The sequence below is a fragment of the Exophiala oligosperma genome (assembly GCF_000835515.1).
Source record: "Exophiala oligosperma strain CBS 72588 unplaced genomic scaffold supercont1.8, whole genome shotgun sequence".
NCBI classification, from domain to species: Eukaryota; Fungi; Ascomycota; class Eurotiomycetes; order Chaetothyriales; family Herpotrichiellaceae; genus Exophiala; species Exophiala oligosperma.
The window spans coordinates 1,843,108-1,863,603 of NW_015622825.1; the positions used below are offsets into that span (position 1 = coordinate 1,843,108).

At 49.9% G+C, this 20,496-nt stretch overlaps 3 protein-coding genes across 3 annotated transcripts; 1 reads left to right on the forward strand and 2 right to left on the reverse strand.

Annotated features, from left to right (window-relative positions):
• Window positions 1-6,140: 6,140 nt before the first annotated feature.
• PV06_08591 (uncharacterized protein) lies at window positions 6,141-9,078 on the reverse strand (the record flags this gene model as incomplete). The annotated part of the gene is made up of 2 exons (XM_016409944.1): window positions 6,141-8,427; window positions 8,867-9,078. The coding sequence occupies 2 exons, from the start codon at window positions 9,076-9,078 to the stop codon at window positions 6,141-6,143; spliced, it is 2,499 nt and encodes an 832-aa protein (XP_016260252.1).
• A 5,919-nt stretch (window positions 9,079-14,997) lies between these two features.
• PV06_08592 (uncharacterized protein) lies at window positions 14,998-16,548 on the reverse strand. The gene has a single exon (XM_016409945.1). The coding sequence runs from the start codon at window positions 16,334-16,336 to the stop codon at window positions 15,332-15,334; it is 1,005 nt and encodes a 334-aa protein (XP_016260253.1). The 5' UTR covers window positions 16,337-16,548; the 3' UTR covers window positions 14,998-15,331.
• A 696-nt stretch (window positions 16,549-17,244) lies between these two features.
• On the forward strand, window positions 17,245-18,357 carry PV06_08593 (uncharacterized protein). Its single transcript, XM_016409946.1, has 3 exons — window positions 17,245-17,524; window positions 17,579-17,673; window positions 17,758-18,357. The coding sequence occupies exon 3, from the start codon at window positions 18,040-18,042 to the stop codon at window positions 18,343-18,345; it is 306 nt and encodes a 101-aa protein (XP_016260254.1). The 5' UTR covers window positions 17,245-17,524; window positions 17,579-17,673; window positions 17,758-18,039; the 3' UTR covers window positions 18,346-18,357.
• Window positions 18,358-20,496: the final 2,139 nt, after the last annotated feature.

Genomic DNA, 20,496 nt, shown 5'->3' on the forward strand with positions numbered 1-20,496 from the left:
CGTTGTGGAAAGTAAGGTCCAAACCAACAAAAAAGCATTATCACTTGAGAGTATTCTGACAAGAGTGGGAAAACCAGTCCAATCATGTCAACCACGAAAGTCTTGCCCAACCATATTGTTGTCAAGGCGGGAATCTTTCCTCAAGTCCCCAAGGTACAAGCAGAATGCTATACGAAGGACAAGCAAGCCTGGGAGCAGCCCGTGGACGGGGCGAAGCAGTTCCCCACCGCAATTGAAGCGTGAGACAGTCGTTATTCCATAGGGCCGATGAATAACCATCACTATCTTAGAACACAATACAACATATTCAGCGGTGAATCGATCGTAGTAGAAGCCTTGAACGCTCTAGACGCACTGAAGTTCAGATAGTGTCTTAATTGTGGCTAGCCAGATGGCAACTGCGTCGCACTCTGATGAGGAATGAAATCTGAGACACGTGATTGTTTTTTCTCTGATGATATATATATTCAGCAAAGAGCGGCTTTTGCTGCATACTGTAGGCTAGCTATCGGATGGGTGCAAGAAAGACTCTACTAGACATCGAAGCGATTATGTTCGAACAAACCCAACGCATCTATATTCATATTCTTTCTCATCCATGTCTTATAATCATCCACATACATTCCCAGCGTCATATTTTGAAGAAAGCGTTTAGGCCGGGCGGATTGACACTGGAGTACGGCCGTCAATGTGAACGTTGGCGGTGACACTGCCATTCTCATCGGCAACAAACTCTCCAGAGGATTCATCGGTAACCACATAGGTCTCGCCAGGCTCGAGTCGGGTAAACGTGAGCGGGAAGTCTCCAGCAGCCTTGCCATTGTAAAGAACGCAGTCCAGCTGGAGGCCATCTGGACTGTACGCCTTGGCAACGAGAACCTCGGGGAATGGGGCGTCGCTCAACAAGGGACCCTTGAGAGCGTTGGGAGCGGGGCCGTGAAGACTGGCGTTGGCGAGATCTTCGTGCCTGAGCATACGGGCCATGAGAGCAATGACTTGGGTGGTGGCCGACAAGCCCTTGTTGCGGAGAGAGCCGGTGGAAGTCGCCTCGACGGGGAAGAATTCATTGTCCAACTGATCCAGGGCGTCCTTTCGAACTTTTTCATCGCCGAATTCAGCGGCCGCGGCGGCAATATAGGCACGGATGGCACCTTCTCCGGCCTTGTAGTTTCCGGGATCCATCTTGTCAGCTCCCTTGAGACCCTTGAGATGTAGCTTTCCCTTGTCGTCGTACGAAACAGTCTCCTTGCGAACCACTGCCCAATTTCGGTGGGCAATGTGTGGTAGACAAGCAGTGAGGAGCATGGCGACGATGCAGTCGTTGAGACTTCCGCAAAGACCTGGGATCTAAGACTTTTGTCAGTGGGGGGCGTCATGATGACAAGAATTCAGGGGAACATACAGTCATGCCGGTCAGTTCACTTCTGATAGGAAGCATTGTACCATCACGTTCGGTGAATTCCTCCTCCAAGGCCTTTTCAAAGCGGGGTCTGATTTTCTCGACGTAGTCCAAACCAAGGATTCGATCAGAGATGACAAGACTGGCGTAACCAAGAAGGCTGTGGAGACAAATGTTAGTTTGCTGCTGTTTTGGCAAAGACGGACCAGGAGTCGTGACTTACTTGCACAGTGAGTAGGTCCAGTTGGGTTCACAGGGGTACAAGCAGTAGACATTCCGATCCATGTTGTCGATCAAGGCATCGGCGAGCTCTTGGTAGTTCTTCTTGTAATGATTTCCCTCACCGATAACAAAATCTAAACTACCCTTCTCGTGGTAGGTACGGTCACCGGAAGCAGACTCCCACAGACCCATTGCGACACCCAAGTGACCAGTAAGCATCTGAGGAGTCAGTACAACACATTTCTCATCTGCAATAAAAACACTTACAATATTGTCCTGCTTGATAGGATCAAGGTCACTGGGGTTGAACTTGCCAAAGAGCTGTTCCCATTTCCAGTAGCTATACCCACGTCAGTATTTGGACCGGTAAATGGCTGAGAAAGACAAGAATACTTACTACATGATGCTCTTTGTCGTGCTCTTCTCGATGGCATTCTTGCAGGCCTGCAGAAGAGCTCCATGGTAGCCAGGAGCGTAGTGGGTCTGGTACAAAGCCAAGCTGTCAATCACACCGTAAAGCTGGTAGCGGACTGCTGCGGTCTGGAATTGATCGATCACATCGTGGTAGCTGAAGTCGTCAAACTCTGCAAGACCTCTCTCGATCATGTGCTGAACGAATCTGAGAGTATGCTCATCAAGCTCACGAGCTTCGGGAGGGGGAGCAGGAGTAGCGCTGGCCTGCACCCGGGCAACTTCCTTCATCAAGTACTTGTTTCTCGCCTGCTGTTTGGTGTACCCTGCGTTGCTTGCGTTGGCGCACTTGTACCAGATGTAGAGAAGTCCGGTGGTGCAAATTCCAGCCCACAGGTAGCCTGCCGGTTCGAAAAGTTGATCTTCTGCGAGAAACCCGGCGAGGGCTGCAGAACCGAAGTACAGTGCCAGTGGGAAGAAGACACCTCCCATGCCGAACCAGACCAGCATCACCAGAGGAATCAAAGCAACCGTGGCCACGAATGCAAGGAGAGAAGGGATGGTGGCGACCGCGGTCAGACCAGCACCGGGGAACAAGAGACCCAAAGCTGCAGCTCTTCGTGTTGGATCTGCAGAATATCGGAAGACCCAGAGACCAAAGGCACTGAGACCAAGGTATTGATACATTGTCCTTTGCTGGTAATACTTCTTAACCATTCCCAATCCGGCCGATCGTGGAATGAGAACATCTTGTCGCCTGTGTCAGCCAGTTGACCGCATGTCGTTGTTGTTCCACGAAAACGTACCTGAAAGGGCGAAGGAAGCCATTCCTTTGCCGTGTGGGATCTTGACGTCGGCAACGGCCATATCTTCAGGAGGGGGAGATTTCCCCAGAAGTTCACTCGAGGGCGGGGTAGGAGAACCAACATCATTGACGTGCCCATTCAGCTGAGCGCTTAATTTCCTAATGTTGGTCCCATGGAACCCATTGACCTTGGAGTGTTCAAGCTTCTGAGGAGTAAGAAGCTCGGTAGTAGTCTGTGATGAATTGTCAGCAGCTTGTCAAAGACGACGGAGAGCCAAACAAACACCTACTGAGACAGGCATCTTGAGGGTCTCTGCAGTTGACAACGTTTTGGGATAATTTCGCCCTTACTGGCGTACTCTGTTTCCAGATACTCTTTTATACAACTAGAAGCAGGCAGGAAAGACTTTGTCGACCCAGCCCCATCCCCGACAGAGGGACACTCCAGCCCCAATTCATTGATTTTGCCATGTCATAGTCGGTCCGCGAACTGTGCTATAGTCATGATGGTCAATGTCAGGCTAGGAGATGGTGAGAATCAGTCGTGGTCGGAGGTCGGCTCGGAAGCGGTCGGTCGGGCGGTCGGGGCTTGGAATATAGAAACTGCCCTAAAACGCGGTCCGATATGCGGGTCGTTCGCCCGGGGGTCCGGGTTCAGGTCAGTCCACGGGCCTCCCGCTATTCCCCAGACTTCCCCAGGTATATAGAATTGCAGGGCCTTGCCACCCAAAACAGATGATTGCAAATGCATCGGTTATCAAACTTTTCTGAAACCGTGCAAGAATCGATAGTCGTCGAATATGTCTGCCTCGGAGAATCACAAACGTGATCCAGATGAGAACATTGAGGCTGTGCCCACTGAGTTCCATCATAACGACCACCACCTCGGGATTGACCATCGCGCGAATGATGACCGAGTGGACGAAGCCAAGGGAAAAGATGCCGACGCAATTCCCAAGAGCTATTGGTACTCTTGGAGGTTTCTGGGCACCATGTTTGCCATTGGTACGTCCTTCATGGGCGGGATCGGAGGTGAGTTTTGACTACTGAAAAATCTCTTACAAGATACAATCAAAGATCAAGAAAAGGCTTACATGGTCAACCCTGGCCTCGTTAGGTATTGCACTGATTTCACCGGTTCTCTCCGAGATCAATGCGGATATTGGACCTTCACCAAACATCAATTGGGTCTCGTTGGTGAACCTATGCGGCGGTGCTGTCTTCTTCTTGATGGTTGGTCAGCTTTCTGATATCTTTGGACGAAGATGGTAAGGAAAGAATTCACTGTCTTACGGAGGGCAGGCTTGGTTTGCTGCGCAGGGCTAACAATATCGTAGGTTCTTCATCGTTGGGTGCGCTATCGCTCTCATCGGATCCATCATCGGTGCCACAGCTCATAATGTCAACACTCTCATTGGTGCAGAAGTGTTCCTGGGTATAGCGGTTGCATTTCAACAGTCGTTTTTCTGGGTCGTCGCCGAACTTGTGCCAATGCGCTGGAGATACATTGCAAACTCTTACTGCTACCTAATGACCACTCCCACCAGCCCTCTGGCTGCAAGAGTTGCCTATAGCTTTCAGAATTACCCAGGACAATGGCGCAACAGGTAACGCATCAATGAGCAAATTTTCGCTGTCGGCTTGCTGACTAGGACCCTAGCTTCTACATGTTGATTGCCATAAACACCGTCAGCATGATCTCCTGGTATCTCTTCTACCGTAAGTGTATTCACACACATCAGATGTCACATCTGTCACAGCATGACTAACGCAATGCTCGTTTCACATAGATCCACCGACATTTGGTATGCTACATCGTCAAAAGGCGGCCAAGGATCTACTGGTCAACTTCGACTGGATCGGTCTCATTCTGTACAGTGGCAGTCTGTGCATCTTCATCTTCGGCCTCAACTGGGGTGGTGTTCTGTTGGTATTTCTGCCCCCCAGTCGGGCAAAGTACTGACAGTGCTTGCAGATATCCATGGAAGTCGGCTTCAGTGATCGCAACGATGGTCGTAGGTGGCATCACTCTCTTTGCGGTCTTGCCAATGTACGAAATATGGGTACACAAGAAAGGCAAAGAACCATATCTGCCACTCCACCTGTTCAAAAATATTCGCTTCCAATCTGCCGCCTGGAACACCGGCATCGCTGCTGGCGTATACTACGGATTCGGTATCGTGTTCCCCCAGCTTGTCAGCACTGTCTATTACGGCAGAGGTGAGATCAGCGAGTACGATATTGGTACACTTGCCGGCCTTGTGCCCATGGCTTTTGTCTTTGCTCAGATGGTCCACGGCCCCATTGTCTGGTTCACAGGACCCAAGTGGGCCATGATTGTCTTCGCCATCATTGGCTGTGCATTGTTGACCGCTGCGGCCGCGAACCTCAACGACATGGCTCTGACTCAAGGCCTCATCATTCCTGGAGCATTCGCCATGGGAATTGTCGAGTCTGTGTCGATCACAACGTCAACCTTCCCCCTCAGATCACAGGAAGAGATCGGCCAAGGAGGTGGTCTGAGTGGCAGCACGCGTAACTTTGTCTCCGCTATCGCCGTGGCCATCTACACTGCGACACTCAGCAATCGCTTGGTTCAGACCATCCCGCAACAGGTTTACCCCGTTGCGAGGAGGATGGGACTGCCAGAGAGCTCGCTCTCAGCGCTTGCCTCTGCGTTGAAAGGGTCTGCATCATTCTCAGCTGTCGACGGCTTGACCCCAGCCATCCGGGAGGCAGTTCAGGAGCCCTACCGTCTTGCCTTTGTAGGTGCTTCGAAGACGGTGTTTTTGGTATCTCTCGCATTTTCGGGCACCGCAATCATTCTGGCTTGTTTCACAACCAACAATGATGAGAGCACGGCCAACTATGTTGCCGGAAACATTTACAATGCGAAGGAAGAGAAGATGGTGGAAAAGGAGTACTCTCATGCATAAGCACGATAACGTGCTTTGATAGGTAGAGGATGGATACCTTGGCTTTGAGTGCATGGTCTGATGTCGATGAGAGCCAAATGTTTGGATGTTTTGGAGCCTCGAGGGGCAAACTGTCTGAGCGAGGACAGTTTTTGCGCCCCCGGGGTCCAGTGTAAAAGTATTCTTCTGTGGGACGAGAGCATCTTGAGGAAATATTCCACGAGCAAATTATCTTCTTGACAACTAGCGTCTTGATAGATATGTTTATGACACTGTCTGTTCTAGAAGTAGGCTAGATGTGATGTATTGTATTCACTATCATCGACTACATAGAAACTCGAATGGGTACAGGGATGAAGCCAGCAGTGGGAAAAAATCACACTATCAATCATACACGATCCTTCTCCAGCAGTTCGGCGTAAATACTCAGGGATTCGCCGATGAGGTTGACAGTCTGCCACACGCTTCTTGACTGATAGAGCTTCGCCCAAAGTCTAACCACCATGGCGCTCAGCCTATGTTTCTGCTCAAGAATGCTTTCGTAGCTTGCCTTGTACTTGTCCTCGGCGACCAGCTGCATCGTGAAATCCAGGACTCTCTGCTCGGCCGCCGTAACATCCGTCAAGGATAGAGCGGTGACTGAATCAAGCCACTTGGCCAGTAGGACTGCACACTCGAGGGAACACAGAGCGTGTTGATTTGACCAGTGGATCATTTGGGTTCGTGCGACGTAGTTGATTCCCAGCTTCACGGGAATACTGAGGGCGTGTGCGCAATGCAAGGCTGCACGAGTCATTTGATCGCCACGTCTCGCTTTGGGGGATTGGTGTAGAGAATGCGCGACTTGTTGGGGGTCCCAGCTGTTCAACGATCTCGTAGGGCCAAAGTTCATATTGAGTCGAATGTAGGCTAGGCGAAGGAGTGCCGTGGACGTGAACGTCAGAGGGCCGTGAGGATTGAGGGGGTCCATGGAAGATTCTTTGTTCAACTCCCAAAAGTTTGTCCACCGTTTCAGCGCGCGTTCGAAAATTTTCATTTCTTCCTTGGAGAGGCTATTATCCTCAATTCCTCCCTCGACCACGGGCATCCGACCATTTCTCACCAACCATATTTGTTGGATGACGGCGTGGATCAGACCGTAACAACCCAAAGCCGACACCTTTGGTTGGGGACACGTCGGCTGGTGCTGGTGCTTGTTGGTGAACAGACTTGAGTAGGCTTCTTTGAAATCACGTCGGTCCGTCCCCGACTCGGCACGAGCTTCTCTCCAAGCTTGTTCACTGCTTGCCCTCCATTCCTTTTCGGAGCATGGAAGTTCGAAATTCGCTTCGTTGGTGAGCATCATCGGCGGGAGGTCAAACAAAATTGTGTGCAGGTTGAAGAAACAAAATATTACCAGATACGTTCTCTTCAGCGTCTCCAGATGTATCCACGACATCCAGTCATCTGAAGCTGACGCGTTTGTTGAAGCGCTGCCGCTTCTGCTGTTCTCCCTAACGATCGAGTGTAAAATACTTCGTATAGATAATGCATCGGCTGCCGCTGGCTCATGTTTGTACCATGAAGAAACCGCAATCAGGAGCAAAAGTGTCTGCATCATTTGCATCACAAAAGATGTTTGGTCCTTTTTCTGTGTTTCGCCGGACTCACCAGCACTGGCGAATGTTTGATGTCGACTAATTCGTTCCAGTGCCACCGACCTTGCGACGCGATAGAGCTCAACACCAAGTTCGGGTTCCATGGTATAACGTGCACCGAGAGCTGTGATGGCCAGAAGTAACTCGGCGTGGATCGAATCCAGTTTAAGAGTTGGCACATGGAAGAATGGATAGTGATCGTGGAAATTCTGAAAATAACCTGCAACTAGGCGCGACAAAGCGTGCCGCGAGGGAAGCACAAAGTTGCTGTCTATGCAACCAACAAATGTCGCCAATTCCTCGAGAACACTCTGTCGACATTCGGACGAGACAAAAAGTTGACCACTGTGTTGTCTGGGCTCTGTCTGGTCTTCTGGGCGACGGCCTGGCGTTGACCTTGCCTCTGGTTCAAGAGATGGAAGACGGGAGCAATATCTAGATAATGAAGACTGCACCGTAGGAGCTTCTGATACAGAAGACGGCCCGAAAGGTGCTACGACAGCGGTGTACCCTGGCTGTGGCAGAGTCAGACTGGGGCCTTTCGTTGCGATGTCCACCATGAAAATTGAAGGTGATCCCGGCGTTGAATATATAGCTGGGAGAGGCTGGTGCGTCAGAGAGAAAGGGTGGGCCTGGCTCGGTACACTGTCCATGAACATGCCAAAATCCTGTGCAAAGGGGTCAAAGTGACAGCTCTCGAGACTTGGATCGTAGTCATAGTTGATTGTTTCTCCAGAGAATGAAGTATCGTGTGTCTGCTCCGGGTCAACGCCATTAAGGTCTTCGAGCAGGATCTGTGAGGAGGAACGAACATCAGGCTGCACTCCATGCGTGGGCTGTGAGAGCTCAATACAGTCTGGGACCTGGGTGGAGGTGCCCGGGGTTTCCTGGAACGATGGTTGTACACCGACATCGGAGGACGTGAGTGACCAGTTGAGGATAATGGATGAGTTGGCCGAGTCCAGATCTGAGCTTTGATTTGGAAAATTGAAGGTTTCAGACTGATGAGTCAGTCGAACATGTCTTGTCAACAGATCTCTATCCTCAGGTTAGAGTCGGAGAAAGAGCAGGGTAGAGTGTGGACGGGCTTTCTTGTGAACGCTTTTGAACAGTTGGAGCATTTAAAGGGCTTCTCCTTTGTGTCTAGTATTCATAATTAGTAGTGTATGATGAAGAGCCAATGCGGTGCCTTCTTACGCGATCTTTCATGCCGCTGAAGATGCTCTAGGCGAGCAAACCACCGGTCGCAGCGATGACACCGATGAGTTTTCTGGGCACTAGTCGATCCGGAAGGCATTTTGGCTTGCAACACTGCTGACTTCATGTTAAGCTGGGGTTGGTGAGAAGCATGTTGATTTTGGGGAAATAGGAGGACGTATACCCTCTTTTTAAGAAGCTGGAGAGTCCTTACCGAGAATGGTGTCTCTCCAAATTGGAGACTCAAAAAAGCCGACCATGTTCGGAGTATGTCACTCACAATGCTATTTGTCCATCTCCGCTATTTGGAAACCATACGTTCGTAAGCATGAGCGAGGAAAAGAATGTCATAGACACGCTAGGTGTCCTTTCTGTGGTCCATTGTAAGCACGACAGTGAGGCAGTCATCGTAGATCTGAGAAAAATCCGCAGAGTGGAACGGAAGACTTCAATCATGCCGTCGGCCTCTCGAAAGTTGGCTGTCAACTCCATTTTGGGGTTCTTCAAGGCTCATCTGAGGCTTTGATCTCTTGATTGCTTAGGATTCCAACAAGAGTGTTGCTTGTCTGGATTGATATTCCACCTAGATCCAAAAGAGTTATTTGACGGATTTCGCATTGTTGGAAGCGTCCTTCAAGACACGCGTCAGACACAAATCATGTCAATCACATCGACCATGCGTGCACAGGTACTAGAGGCATTCAATCAGCCATACATATTCAAAAAGATTCCGAAGCCATCAAGTCCCAAAGGTCATGAGCTTCTTGTCAAGGTTGAAGCAGCATCATACTGCCATACCGATGCCGTCTTTGCGTCTGGTGCAATGTGGCAGACTCTTCCTCGTGTAGGATCGCATGAATTTGCGGGCACTATAGTGGCTTTGGGTGAGGCTGTTTCGCCGGATCAAAATCTCCAAGTTGGTCTTCCAGTCGGTGTACCAGGAAGAGCGTTTCATCCTTGCGGCAAATGTTACGAATGTACCAACAACGACGGTGACCCCGATGGGTATGGCGTGTGGTGTACCAAGGCTGGAAATCTAGGTCTTGCCTGTGACGGAGGTTTTGAGGAATACTGCCTAGTCGATTCACGCCAAGTTGCACCAATCCCATCAAATATGACAGCCGTTGAGACAGCACCTCTTATGTGTGCGGGTGTGACCATCTGGAATGCCCTACAGACAGCAAGAGTACGAATGGAGACCGGAGGCGGTATAGGGAAGACTATCGCCATATCGGGAGCAGGAGGTGGTTTGGGGCATCTAGGAGTGCAATTCGCTGTCAAACTGGGCTGCAAAGTCATTGCAATCGACACAAGCGACGCAGCTTTGGATCTCCTCAAAGGTATTGTGCAAGACCTTGGACCTTGGGGAGTGAATGTCTCCATTGTAGACGCCAGAAAGCAGACTGCGGAACAAACTCGATCTGCCATAAGTCAACCTCGGGCTGGCCTGGAAGATGAGGTTGGCGCAGATGCAGTCCTGATCCTTCCAGAAGCCCAACAAGCATTTGACTATGGCATGAAACTGCTCCGAAACCACGGCATCTGTGTGATGGTCAGTTTTCCCAAAGACGGGCTTCATTTTCACCCACGCGACTTGGTCTTTCGCCATATTTCTATGGTTGGTGTTTTGGTGGGAAGGAATCGACAGCTCAGAGCCATGTTGAATTTTGCAGCAAAAGAAGGAGTCAGAGCAAGGGTGACAACGTATAAGCTGGAGCAGCTCAATCAGTTGGTCGCTGATTACCATCAAGGTGCGAGCGGAAAGTTGGTGGTGGACATGTCAAAATAGCTTGTGATGGCTTCTCATCACGGTACACGAAGATATAAGGCATGGAAACATTGACATTTAGACCGTAGAGAAAGAAGAATGATCACACAGAAGTGTCTGTATTCGCAAGCTGAGAGGGTTTATTTTCTACGTACCGATCAGCTGTTTATTGTCTTACTCTTCTTCAGATGATTCGCGTTTCATTCTTCAACTCGCTCTCACTATGTCCTCAATCCGATCCATTAAATGATGACTGACCCAGAAGAAGGCAATAGACAACAGTCCCATCGAGAACAGGACCAATGTCGCCATGACGAGATTATAAACCTCGCTTGATTCCATGTTTGGGATACTCTCCGATATTGAGCCCTCCTCTTCCTTATTGCAATCAGCCTTGCGTTTCGTTCGTTTCGTACCCTACACCACATCAACATTGTTTCGGAGTCTGGAAGATTCGGAGGAACAACGAGAAGATCACACGTACCTCTACAGTCCCGATACATAAGTCTGGAAGCATAGATCGAGCCTCTCTACTGTGACTTGCCACTTCGAAAAGTTCAGTCACATCTGTTCCACCTTGGTCCAGCAAGAGTTCTGCGCCGCCACTTTACATTTGAGAACACGGATGTTTTCAAGAGGTTGGGTTGCTTACGGGTGCTGGTGCTGAAAATATGTGACATCGTACACTCTCTGACCTATCACAACATACAGGTCATCTATTGTATTGTGGCTGCTAATGTCGTCCCACGGAGGATACAGCGCCATCTTTGCAGACTGATCACGACGCGATATGTCTATCGAGGAAAAGCAATGATCGATCACGGGAAGCGATTACACAAATGGGAAGAGTGGCATTAATAATTCGACAACCCTTGAACAGGGCATGCAGAAGTATGCTTGATGGTCAAACTGGTTGGACTGTTGAGAGGATGTCATTCTGAAGCTCCACTTTTGTTCTACGCCAGATACGACAGAGGTGAGTACGCAGACATGACCTTCGTCGAGCCGAGTCATATTGCTGTTGCAACGTTGAGAGGAAGGAACGGCATTGAGACCCCAATTTGGAGGACCAAGGTATGTATGTACAGTCTGATCTCGCGGACGAACTCCGCTCCTATGGCCAATGACCTATCGGAGAACGGACTACCGGTATTGCTCACATTGGCTCAATTACCTCTAATTTGATGTTATAGTCTACACGAATCCATGCTTGTTCAATTGAGCTTTGTGGGTAGCTCCTTTCCATCAAGCCATAGTTCCAGGTTGGTTGCCGTGTCTTCATACCATCGGTTCATGACCCCTTCCTCCACATATCCCATGTGAGGACTCAAAAGAACTGTACTCCTCCCGTCTGCTCCCCATTTTGTGCATCTCCATGGACTATCCATTGGCAATGGCTCCTCATTGTATACGTCCAGAGCCGCCCCTTTGATCTTTCCGGCATTCAGCTTGCTCAGCAGAGCTTTTTCGTTGACAAGAGGACCTCTCGATGTGTTGACCAGGAATGCAGTGGACTTCATGAGGCTCAATTCGTCCTCTCCTAGGATATTTCGACTTCGATCTGAGAGTACATAGTGTATGCTGAGCACGTCGGCTTCTGCCACCAAGGCTGCCTTACTCTTTGCGACCTGGAACGTGCCTCTGGGAAGATTGAATGACTCGGCCTTTCTATCCACCATTTCTTGGGTGAGATTGCTTGACCATGCCAAAATCTCCATTCCAAATGCATACGCCCCGACTGAAGCGACCCGTGCCCCCAGATTGCCAAAGCCCAACAATCCCAAGGTCTTGCCTTTCAGACCTATGGCAGGGGAAATCTCCCAAAGGCCATTCTTCACTGCAGCATCATCACGAGCAATATTCCTAGCGAGCCCTAGGATAAGAGCCCAACAATGTTGCAACGTCGAGTCGATTGAAGTAGGAGGTGTCTTTTCGTCCCCTTTTCCAAGCCCCCTTGCTCCTGCGACTATGATTTCATGTTGGGTACACGCGTCCAGGTCAATGGCGGAGTTCTTCATGCCGGTTGTTAGCAAAAGTTTTAGGTTTGGCAGTGACTGGATGACCCCCTTGGGTAACGGAGTTCGCTCTCGCATCGTCGATATGACTGTGAATGGTTTCAGGAGTAGCACCAGCCTTTCTTTTTCTTCATTTGATCGAGGGTTGATTGTGTCTTGAAACACTTCTACTGATATCTTGTGTTCCAGGTGTTTGAACTTGGCTGCAGCGATACCTTGATAGTCGTCGAGAACTGCAACTTTGATTGCGCTTGATGCCATTTTGTTTGGTCTTTTTTAATCGAATGTGAGCTCAGTAACACAACGAACCTTATGAGAACACGCCAACTTTTGTCCAGAAAAGAACATTCCCATTCGGTGTTTCTGCAGTTGGCAAGAATGGCCCACAACACTTCATATTCTACCATTCTCCCCAATTTGGGGATACGAAGATCCATATGTTTCCCCGATATGGTAGTTGTTCAGACATTCATGTCATCCAACGTAAGACGGTGGAGAGGAAAAGCTGCTCGAACTTCAAGGGACACAGATTTCACTAGATCAGCAAGTACATATTGAAGAAGGATCCCTGAGAACGGAAACATCTGGTGAGCATTTTCTCGAGTGTCCTGATCTACCAGCCTGTCTTCATCATGCATCCTGCCCCGGGTTTCATCCTTGTAGCGTCCATCATCGCACTGCTCATCAGATGGGCGAACAAAACCGACATTCCGAAGATCGAGAACCTGCCAGAATTGCCCGGTGTGCCCATGTTTGGAAGTTTGTTTCTTCTGGGGAAGCATCATGCAAGAAACTGTGCTAGGTTGGCGAAAGAGTATGGCGATGTGTTTCAAGTCCGGCTAGGGAACCGTGTAAGTATCTGCTCTGCTTGCCAGAAGAAGACCATCGTTTGTCTGGCTGACTGACGGCGTCGATTGCTCCAGCGCTTCATTTATGCGAACTCATTCGAAGCTGTCAAGGAAATCTGGATCAGGAACCAATCTGCTTTGATGTCTCGACCCAAACTTTGGACCTTTGACGTCGTGTCGGAAACGCAAGGAGTCTACACTTTGGGCACGTCACCTTGGTCCGAGTCCCTGAAAAAGGCTCGAAAGGCTGCCGCGACAGCATTAAACAGGCAAGCCGTCCAGACTTACTTGCCCTTCATCGACCTGGAATGTACGACCAGCATCAATGAGTTGTTTCAAAACGGCAAAAAGAGCTACGATATCGACCCCAACGGGTATTTCCAACGCTTCTCCCTCAACATCAGTCTGACCCTGAATTACGGTATTCGCATTCAAGGGACGGTCCATGATCAAATGTTGAACGAGGTCGTCGCGGTCGAACGAGAGCTTGGAAACATCCGCGGCATCGCGCACGGCTGGCAAGACTATGTGCCCCTGCTTCGACTGTTACCGGGCTACAAGGCAAATGCCATCAAGTTTCGTGCTCGGAGGGATGAATATCTCCTTGACTTTTACGAACAACTGAAAGAGAGGATGGCCAAAGGGACGGATCATCCTTGTATCGCTGGGAATGTGTTGAAGGATCCCGAGGCACAACTGACGGACAGTGAGTTTCGCCGGTGGATAAGCCCTGAGGTGTCGCTGATGGGAGAGTCTAGATGAACTCAAGTCAATCTGTTTGACAATGGTCGCCGCCGGACTCGATACTCTGCCAGGAAACATCAACATGACCATCGCTTACCTTTCTTCGGAACATGGTCAGGAAATCCAGGAAAGAATGTACGACGAAATTATCAAGTCGTATCCAGACGAGGATCCGTGGGACGCTTGTTTGTACGAAGAAAAGTCTGAATTTGTGGTGTCTTTTGTCAAGGTAAGAAATGTTTGAGCTCGGAGGTTCATAGCTTGCCACTAAATTGGACAACAGGAGGTTCTTCGTTACTGGTCTACCCTGAATCTGTCCTTCAACCGACAAAGCACCAAAGATATCACGTACAAAGGAGCATTGATCCCAGCAGGAACTCCATTTCTCATGGTAAGAAAGAATTTGAAGATTACTGTTTGTCCAAACTTCTCACTGCTAATATTTTCCCGGGATGTCAAGAACATGTGGGCCGCCAACCACGATCCGGAACATTTCAAGGATCCCATGCGATTCATTCCCGACCGGTTCATGGGTCTCAGCACCGTGGGTGAAGGTACGCAACATTTTGGTTACGGCGCGGGAACTCGCATGTGTGCCGGTGTCCACCTTGCAAACCGAGAGCTCTATGTCGTCTTCACTCGTCTGGTTCTCGCGTTCCGCATCCTCGAGACGACGAATCCCAAAAAGAGACCGATATTGGACACTATCGAATGTAACTCGGTCCCCACGAGCATGGTCACTCAACCCAAACCGTTTCAAGTCAGATTCGTCCCTAGAGATTCAAGCCGTTTGGAGGGTTGGGTCAATAGTAGTATGGAGAAGACTGCACATCTGTGAGAGAAGAGAAAGGAACAAAAAAGATTGCCGAGGTCGGACTGGAAATGGGCACCGGTGGCTGGGAGAGCGGGTACGAATGATCGCCTGAGTGAGGTCTCTGCAAGTGGGTCAGGTAAACACATATGACATATCGCCGAGCTTGTTTCGCACGTTTTGTCATAGAAAAGTATAATGAACATTCGTTCAATGTCGAAACAATCTCTAGCTGGGTTGATATAAAATTTTGAGTATCGAATTATAGCTATCTCTATTTGAGTATGTACGCGTTGCAAAACGACTACTTTTTCGGTGCAAACAGCAACGGTGCCTTCTCACAGATTAGTGGCTGGTTGGCCGACTCTCAATTAGATGTAAGCATGAGCTCATGTCTATCGCCGCGGAGAGATGGCTGTTATGTATCCGGTTTGTCTCTCGACGCCAACGACGGTCCTTTTTTGAGTTTTCAGAGAGCGGCCATCAATATATTAGTGACGGTTGATATCGTGTCGTCGTTGCTAAGGTGGTTGTCCATTCCTTTTAGCACTTTTGGAATCTAGAAGAACCCAGGGCCGAGAGGGAAGGCAGGATCACCGTTGCCCTGGGTGGCGTTCTGAGCCTTGACGGTGAACTTGGGGTTCATGACCTGGTCAATGACATGAACGACGCCGTTCTTGATGGGCACATCGTTACCCAAGACGCGAGCATTCTGGATGAAGTTTCGTCGCTGGATGTTGATCTTGATGTCTTGATCTCCCATGGTCTTGAAGGTGGTTCCGTTCTTCCACCCCGACGAGTAGGTGATTTGGTTGGGGACGATGTGGTACTTGAGCATGGCGGCCAAGTCGGCCTTGCTGAGACCATAGACGGCCTTTTCGACCTCTCGGAACGCGTCATCTCGGGGAGCAAAGATGGTAACTTGATCTAAACTCTCGACTTCATCCAACAGACCGGCACGACCAAGGGCGGCGATGAATCTGGTGGCATTCGCGGCCTTGTTGTCCAACTCGTAAGCGACACCTTGGGGGAGGTTGAGCACGTCGTCAATGGCATAGACGATTCCACCTTTGAACTTCATGTAAGTTGGGGCCTGGGCGAGATAGCCTCTGCCGGAGACAAAGGCGGTCTCGAAGGTTCGGGTGTCGAAACGACCCATGACGACTTGGCCACCGGGGACAGTGGTCCATGGCTTTTGCTTGACAGCGGTCTTGTAGGGGGCAAAGGTGGTTGACAGGTTGGTGTGGACGCCATCGAGGATGTGGTATCCAATGACGGCCTGCAAGTAGTCGATGCCGGCCAACTCCCATTCCTCGTAGTATCGAGTATCCCAAGGGAATAGTCTCAGGGCGATGTCGCTTGGTGCGAGGATGGTGACGTTGGTGAGACTGTTCAATGCACTGGCAAGAGCAGGAACCTGGCCGACATTCTCGCTGAGGTAGTGGAACCCAGCTGTCTTGTTGAGAAGGGTAAGCAGGTCCATGTTCGAGGTGTCTGGGAGCTGGAGAGGCGCAGCCAGGACCGAAGCAGCCAAGGCTGAGATGGCGAGGACCTTGTTCAACATTTTGGATTGGTTGACGTTCTCGTTTGAGGTTTCCGAGATAAGTTAGACAAGAAATTGCAGATGTACAAGGAAAAGGAAGACGAGTTCAGATGAGCTGCCCAGGGTAGGGTGATTTATAGGTCTCTCGCATCCTCTTTCACAAGCTACGGTTGTGGACCTGCACGTAATGCCCTTACCTTCCAAGAGTATACTATCGAAAACGAACCGAAAGAAAATTCCTTGTTCGGGCTCTTGAACTCGAGCTACCATGGACCAGAGGTTGTGTGTCTAATCCACACCAGCTACTGTCGGTACAAAAAAGAGGCCGGTTGTAGCGAGTTGATAGCAAGTTGATAGCGGGTTCCAATGGATCTTCGGACTGCCAGTATTGAGGACGCACGCCATATCGGCTGGCAAAAAACGTGGACCTTGTGGGTCTGGGGACGAAGTTCATGCGCGATATTCAGCGAGAGGACTGACGTTTACTGGTGATGACAAGAAACGAGCGGAGCGAGATGGAAGTCTTGCTGTTGGAATGTGGTGTTGTACGTGGTGTTGACAAAGGCAGAAGCGACTTCTGTGAGTACCCTAGACCAGGACAAGGCAAGTGCGTTAAGATAAATGCGGCAACTGCGGCGAGTGCTCGATGTGGACTGATGGTTGCTGATAGGCCACCGACTTCGGCAGAGACTTCGTTCGGCACGAGGGTGGAGTTGTAGTGCGATGCAGAATTTTTATCTGATAAGATTATCTGATACTAGTATCTGATCTGATAAAGAGATTGGCTGTTCCGCCTCCCACTCCCCCATATGGTTCAGTCCTGTCGCTTCCATCATGCAGCCGCCGACGAAGGCCAAGATGGGCGGAAGCTCTTGGCTGTTAGGACTTGGCACTTTTTTTTACCCTCACGCTCCGTCTTCGGCTGTACTCTGGACTTGTACGGAGGATACCCGATCGTTAGCAGTTCCTACACGTACGCATCTGTCTCTCGGCACGAATTGGGGCACGATATCCTCAATAGCGCTCCAAGAACTCCAAGACTAGACTCTTTTTCCCTTGGGTGACGCATTCCGACAACGGAGGCAGACGTTGGCCAGTCGGTAAAAGACTCATGTGCTTGGGAACTGTACCTACCTTAAGCTAAGCGTTCTCTTTGGATGGACTGAAGCCGAGAATTGACCACGAGGGCGTAGCTTGTTGGCAAAGACGGTACTTGTTGTGCTATAGGATGCCATCATGATCGCTCTACTGATGTTGGCCGAGGAAATGTAGTTCCACTTTGCTACGATACTATGCGACTCTCTCGGCTGACAGATGCCGAGCAAACTTCTGGGTTCGACAGCTATTGAAAATTCTCTGTGAGCTTTTTATTCCAGCCTTTAGCCTGCCCGCTCAAGCTTTCAAACTTAACGAGTCATGTCACATGGCTAAAAGAAAGTCAGAATATGGGAAAGCCCTTTGGATTAGGTACGTTGGTACTGGATGCCAATTGGAGATCGTACGTCCGAACCATGGTATTCACCGAGAACTGTTGAGTGATACTATACACGCAGGAAATTTGTTAATTATATCGATACTGCGTGCTGTATCATCTATCTCTTCAAAAGTCGCTTCGCATGACACTCTCACTTCAAATCTTGTCAAATATTCAGGCAGCAAATTGACCATGAAGACTTTCAGCTTCAGATGGTCCTGGATGACTTCACGTTTCTTTTGCTCCAACAATGGTGAAGCTGTTTGCACACCCGTTTCCTGCGCCCCGGTTACACTTCCGCACCAATAACTGTTCTAAATCTGAATTCTCTCGGTCTTTTGCGCGCTCCAGGCCACTTCCTCGGCCATGCCAACCGATACCACGAGCGGAATCACCGATGCAAGCAAATTGCAAGAGATGTTGGCGGGAAGGAAAAGTGGGACTTTCAATAGCAAGAGAACAACCGGACAACCTAACAAACCCCCGGTCAAGGCCTCCACTCCAGGCGAGCTCTCGTCTACATACCTATCAGCTAGAAGGGCTCAATGGATCATGATCTCTACAGGTGAAATACTTTTGAAACAATGTTTCGCATTGATGCTGGCTATAATGAGCAGAACACTTCCCTTCCCACCTTCCCATGTGTTCACTGCTCTGTGACCCTGTGCTACGGGTTGAAGTACATTGCCGATTCTTGTAGTCTGGTTGGAGTCGAGAATACAACTCACAACTCCCCCATCATCGTATTATCCTCATTAGATAGCCGATTTGAGCTCCGGCCCCCTCCCCTCTCCTTCCGTCAAGCGTATGCCTTCGATGCTCTGTGGTGATGTCCTCTTGATTATGACAAAATGCAATGAGTCCTGCCTTTTGCTACTCACTTTTTTTCTGAAGAATGTCTTCAATGCTGGTCAGATATTCATGTTCGGTGTCATGCCGAATACTCAAAAGCTGTTCGATTTCATATCGATAACTTTGGTTGCGATCGTCAAGGGGTTACCAGTACCCTTCATATTTTCCTCATTCGAGGTGTCTCCATTTTCTTCGGGGATCTGGATCACTTTCAAAATACTTCTACGCAGACTGTCGTAACAAGCCTGGTGCACTTACCAGTAGTTTGTACGTTCTTGTGTGAATGTCCTCTCCTGGACCTGGACCTCGGCCGGCAAGGTTCCGCCTTGACTCCTGAACAGACAGAGCAGATGGCGCGTGGACCAAAAGCCTTCCGCCATTTGTACGATACCATCGGATCCAGATTTGGGCTCGACGAGAAGGGTCGAGAAGCCTTCAAGCAACTAGTTCAGAGACAAGCAAAGGTTGAAAGAGGGGGCGGCGGAATCTACCAATCTCGACACTAATGCCGGCGGAGACGGAAATGCTGTCCAAACCGACAACAACACTGAGATTGACGCAAAATTCCAACCAGCCACCTAACAACACCCCCTCAAAAGCGAAGCCACGGACCAAACATGTCACTTAGGGATCTCAACTACACGGGAACTTCGTGCTGGTCTGATTGAAGGAGAAACGGGGTGCCAAAGGAGGACATCGCAAATGTACTGAAAGACTCAAGCACGAAAAGAGGCAAGGTTTTGTGAAAAGGCCGAGAAAAGCTTTCAAAGGTATCTGCGAGGTGAGATCAGGACGAAGCGAGTATTCAAGTTTGCAAACACAATGATGCCCCAAGTGGCACAATTATTCGATCCGTGTGGGTCGCAAAGACTCTGAATATGTCAGTTTTGATCTTTCGGGCATGATTTTATATCCCTGATGCCAATATACGGAACTTGATTTTCTCATGGGCTCAATGTCACAGTACCTTGCCCACTCACTCCCCCCGTCCACTGCACCTTTGTCTCACAGCTTGTCCGATCGCTTGCTCTTAGGACCCACGCCCGTCGGATCGTCCCCGGTGGTCCAAGTGATGGTAAGCTTGACCTGCTGGATCTTCCACTGCCCACTGCCGTCCTTTTCCAAGATCCAATTGTAGAACCCACCCTCGTCGAAATGGTCATGGTAGACGTCCTTTCGTTTCATCCACTGCGCGATGCAATTCGTTCGGACATGCGCCTGTTTCCGCCCGGGACCGAAGGCGATGTCAAAGTTGCTGCTGAGGAGTTGACACCGCTCGAAATAAGACACACCGCCAAAAGCCCAAGCACCCTTTCCCTCGCGACCCTTGTGCTGCCCGAAGGGGTAGATGGCGACACCGTCCTCGGCGAAAAGGTTCTCCCATTCTTGTCGCTTGTTCAGGTCGAAGCACGCCTCATCGTGGAGCGCTGTGTAGTGGTTGAGCAGCCATTGGATGGCCTGGATGTCTTGGACGTGGGACAACGATTGCTGAAGAGACCGGATCGTGTCTCTGAGAGAGGAGAGCTCTGCGGCGAAGTCTCCAGGCTGGGACATGGTAAATTCGAAGTGATGTTTTGATGGGTATTAACTGGTGGTGCCAGAGGCAAAGGCTGTACAGTCGTGGACGCCTTTCAAGTTCAGCAAGGAAGAGACAACGGCTCACTTGTTATGTTCCCGTAAAGGTTTCGCCTGTGGGGTGAGCTGAACCGATTTCATCTCATCAGGTCCCGGATATAGCACTGTACTTTTAACGTCGCCACAAGTCTTTGAGCGGGTCACTGCCCCACGCATCTAGAGCGTCGCTGAGGTGTTGAGGGTTTGCTGAACTTCGCGAAGTTGACATAGTGTAGGTGGT

Coding starts and splice junctions, on each gene's coding strand:
- PV06_08592 (XM_016409945.1), bottom strand. CDS start 16,336: ATGTTGAACAAGGTCCTCGCCATCTCAGCCTTGGCTGCTTCGGTCCTG.
- PV06_08593 (XM_016409946.1), top strand. CDS start 18,040: ATGGTGAAGCTGTTTGCACACCCGTTTCCTGCGCCCCGGTTACACTTC.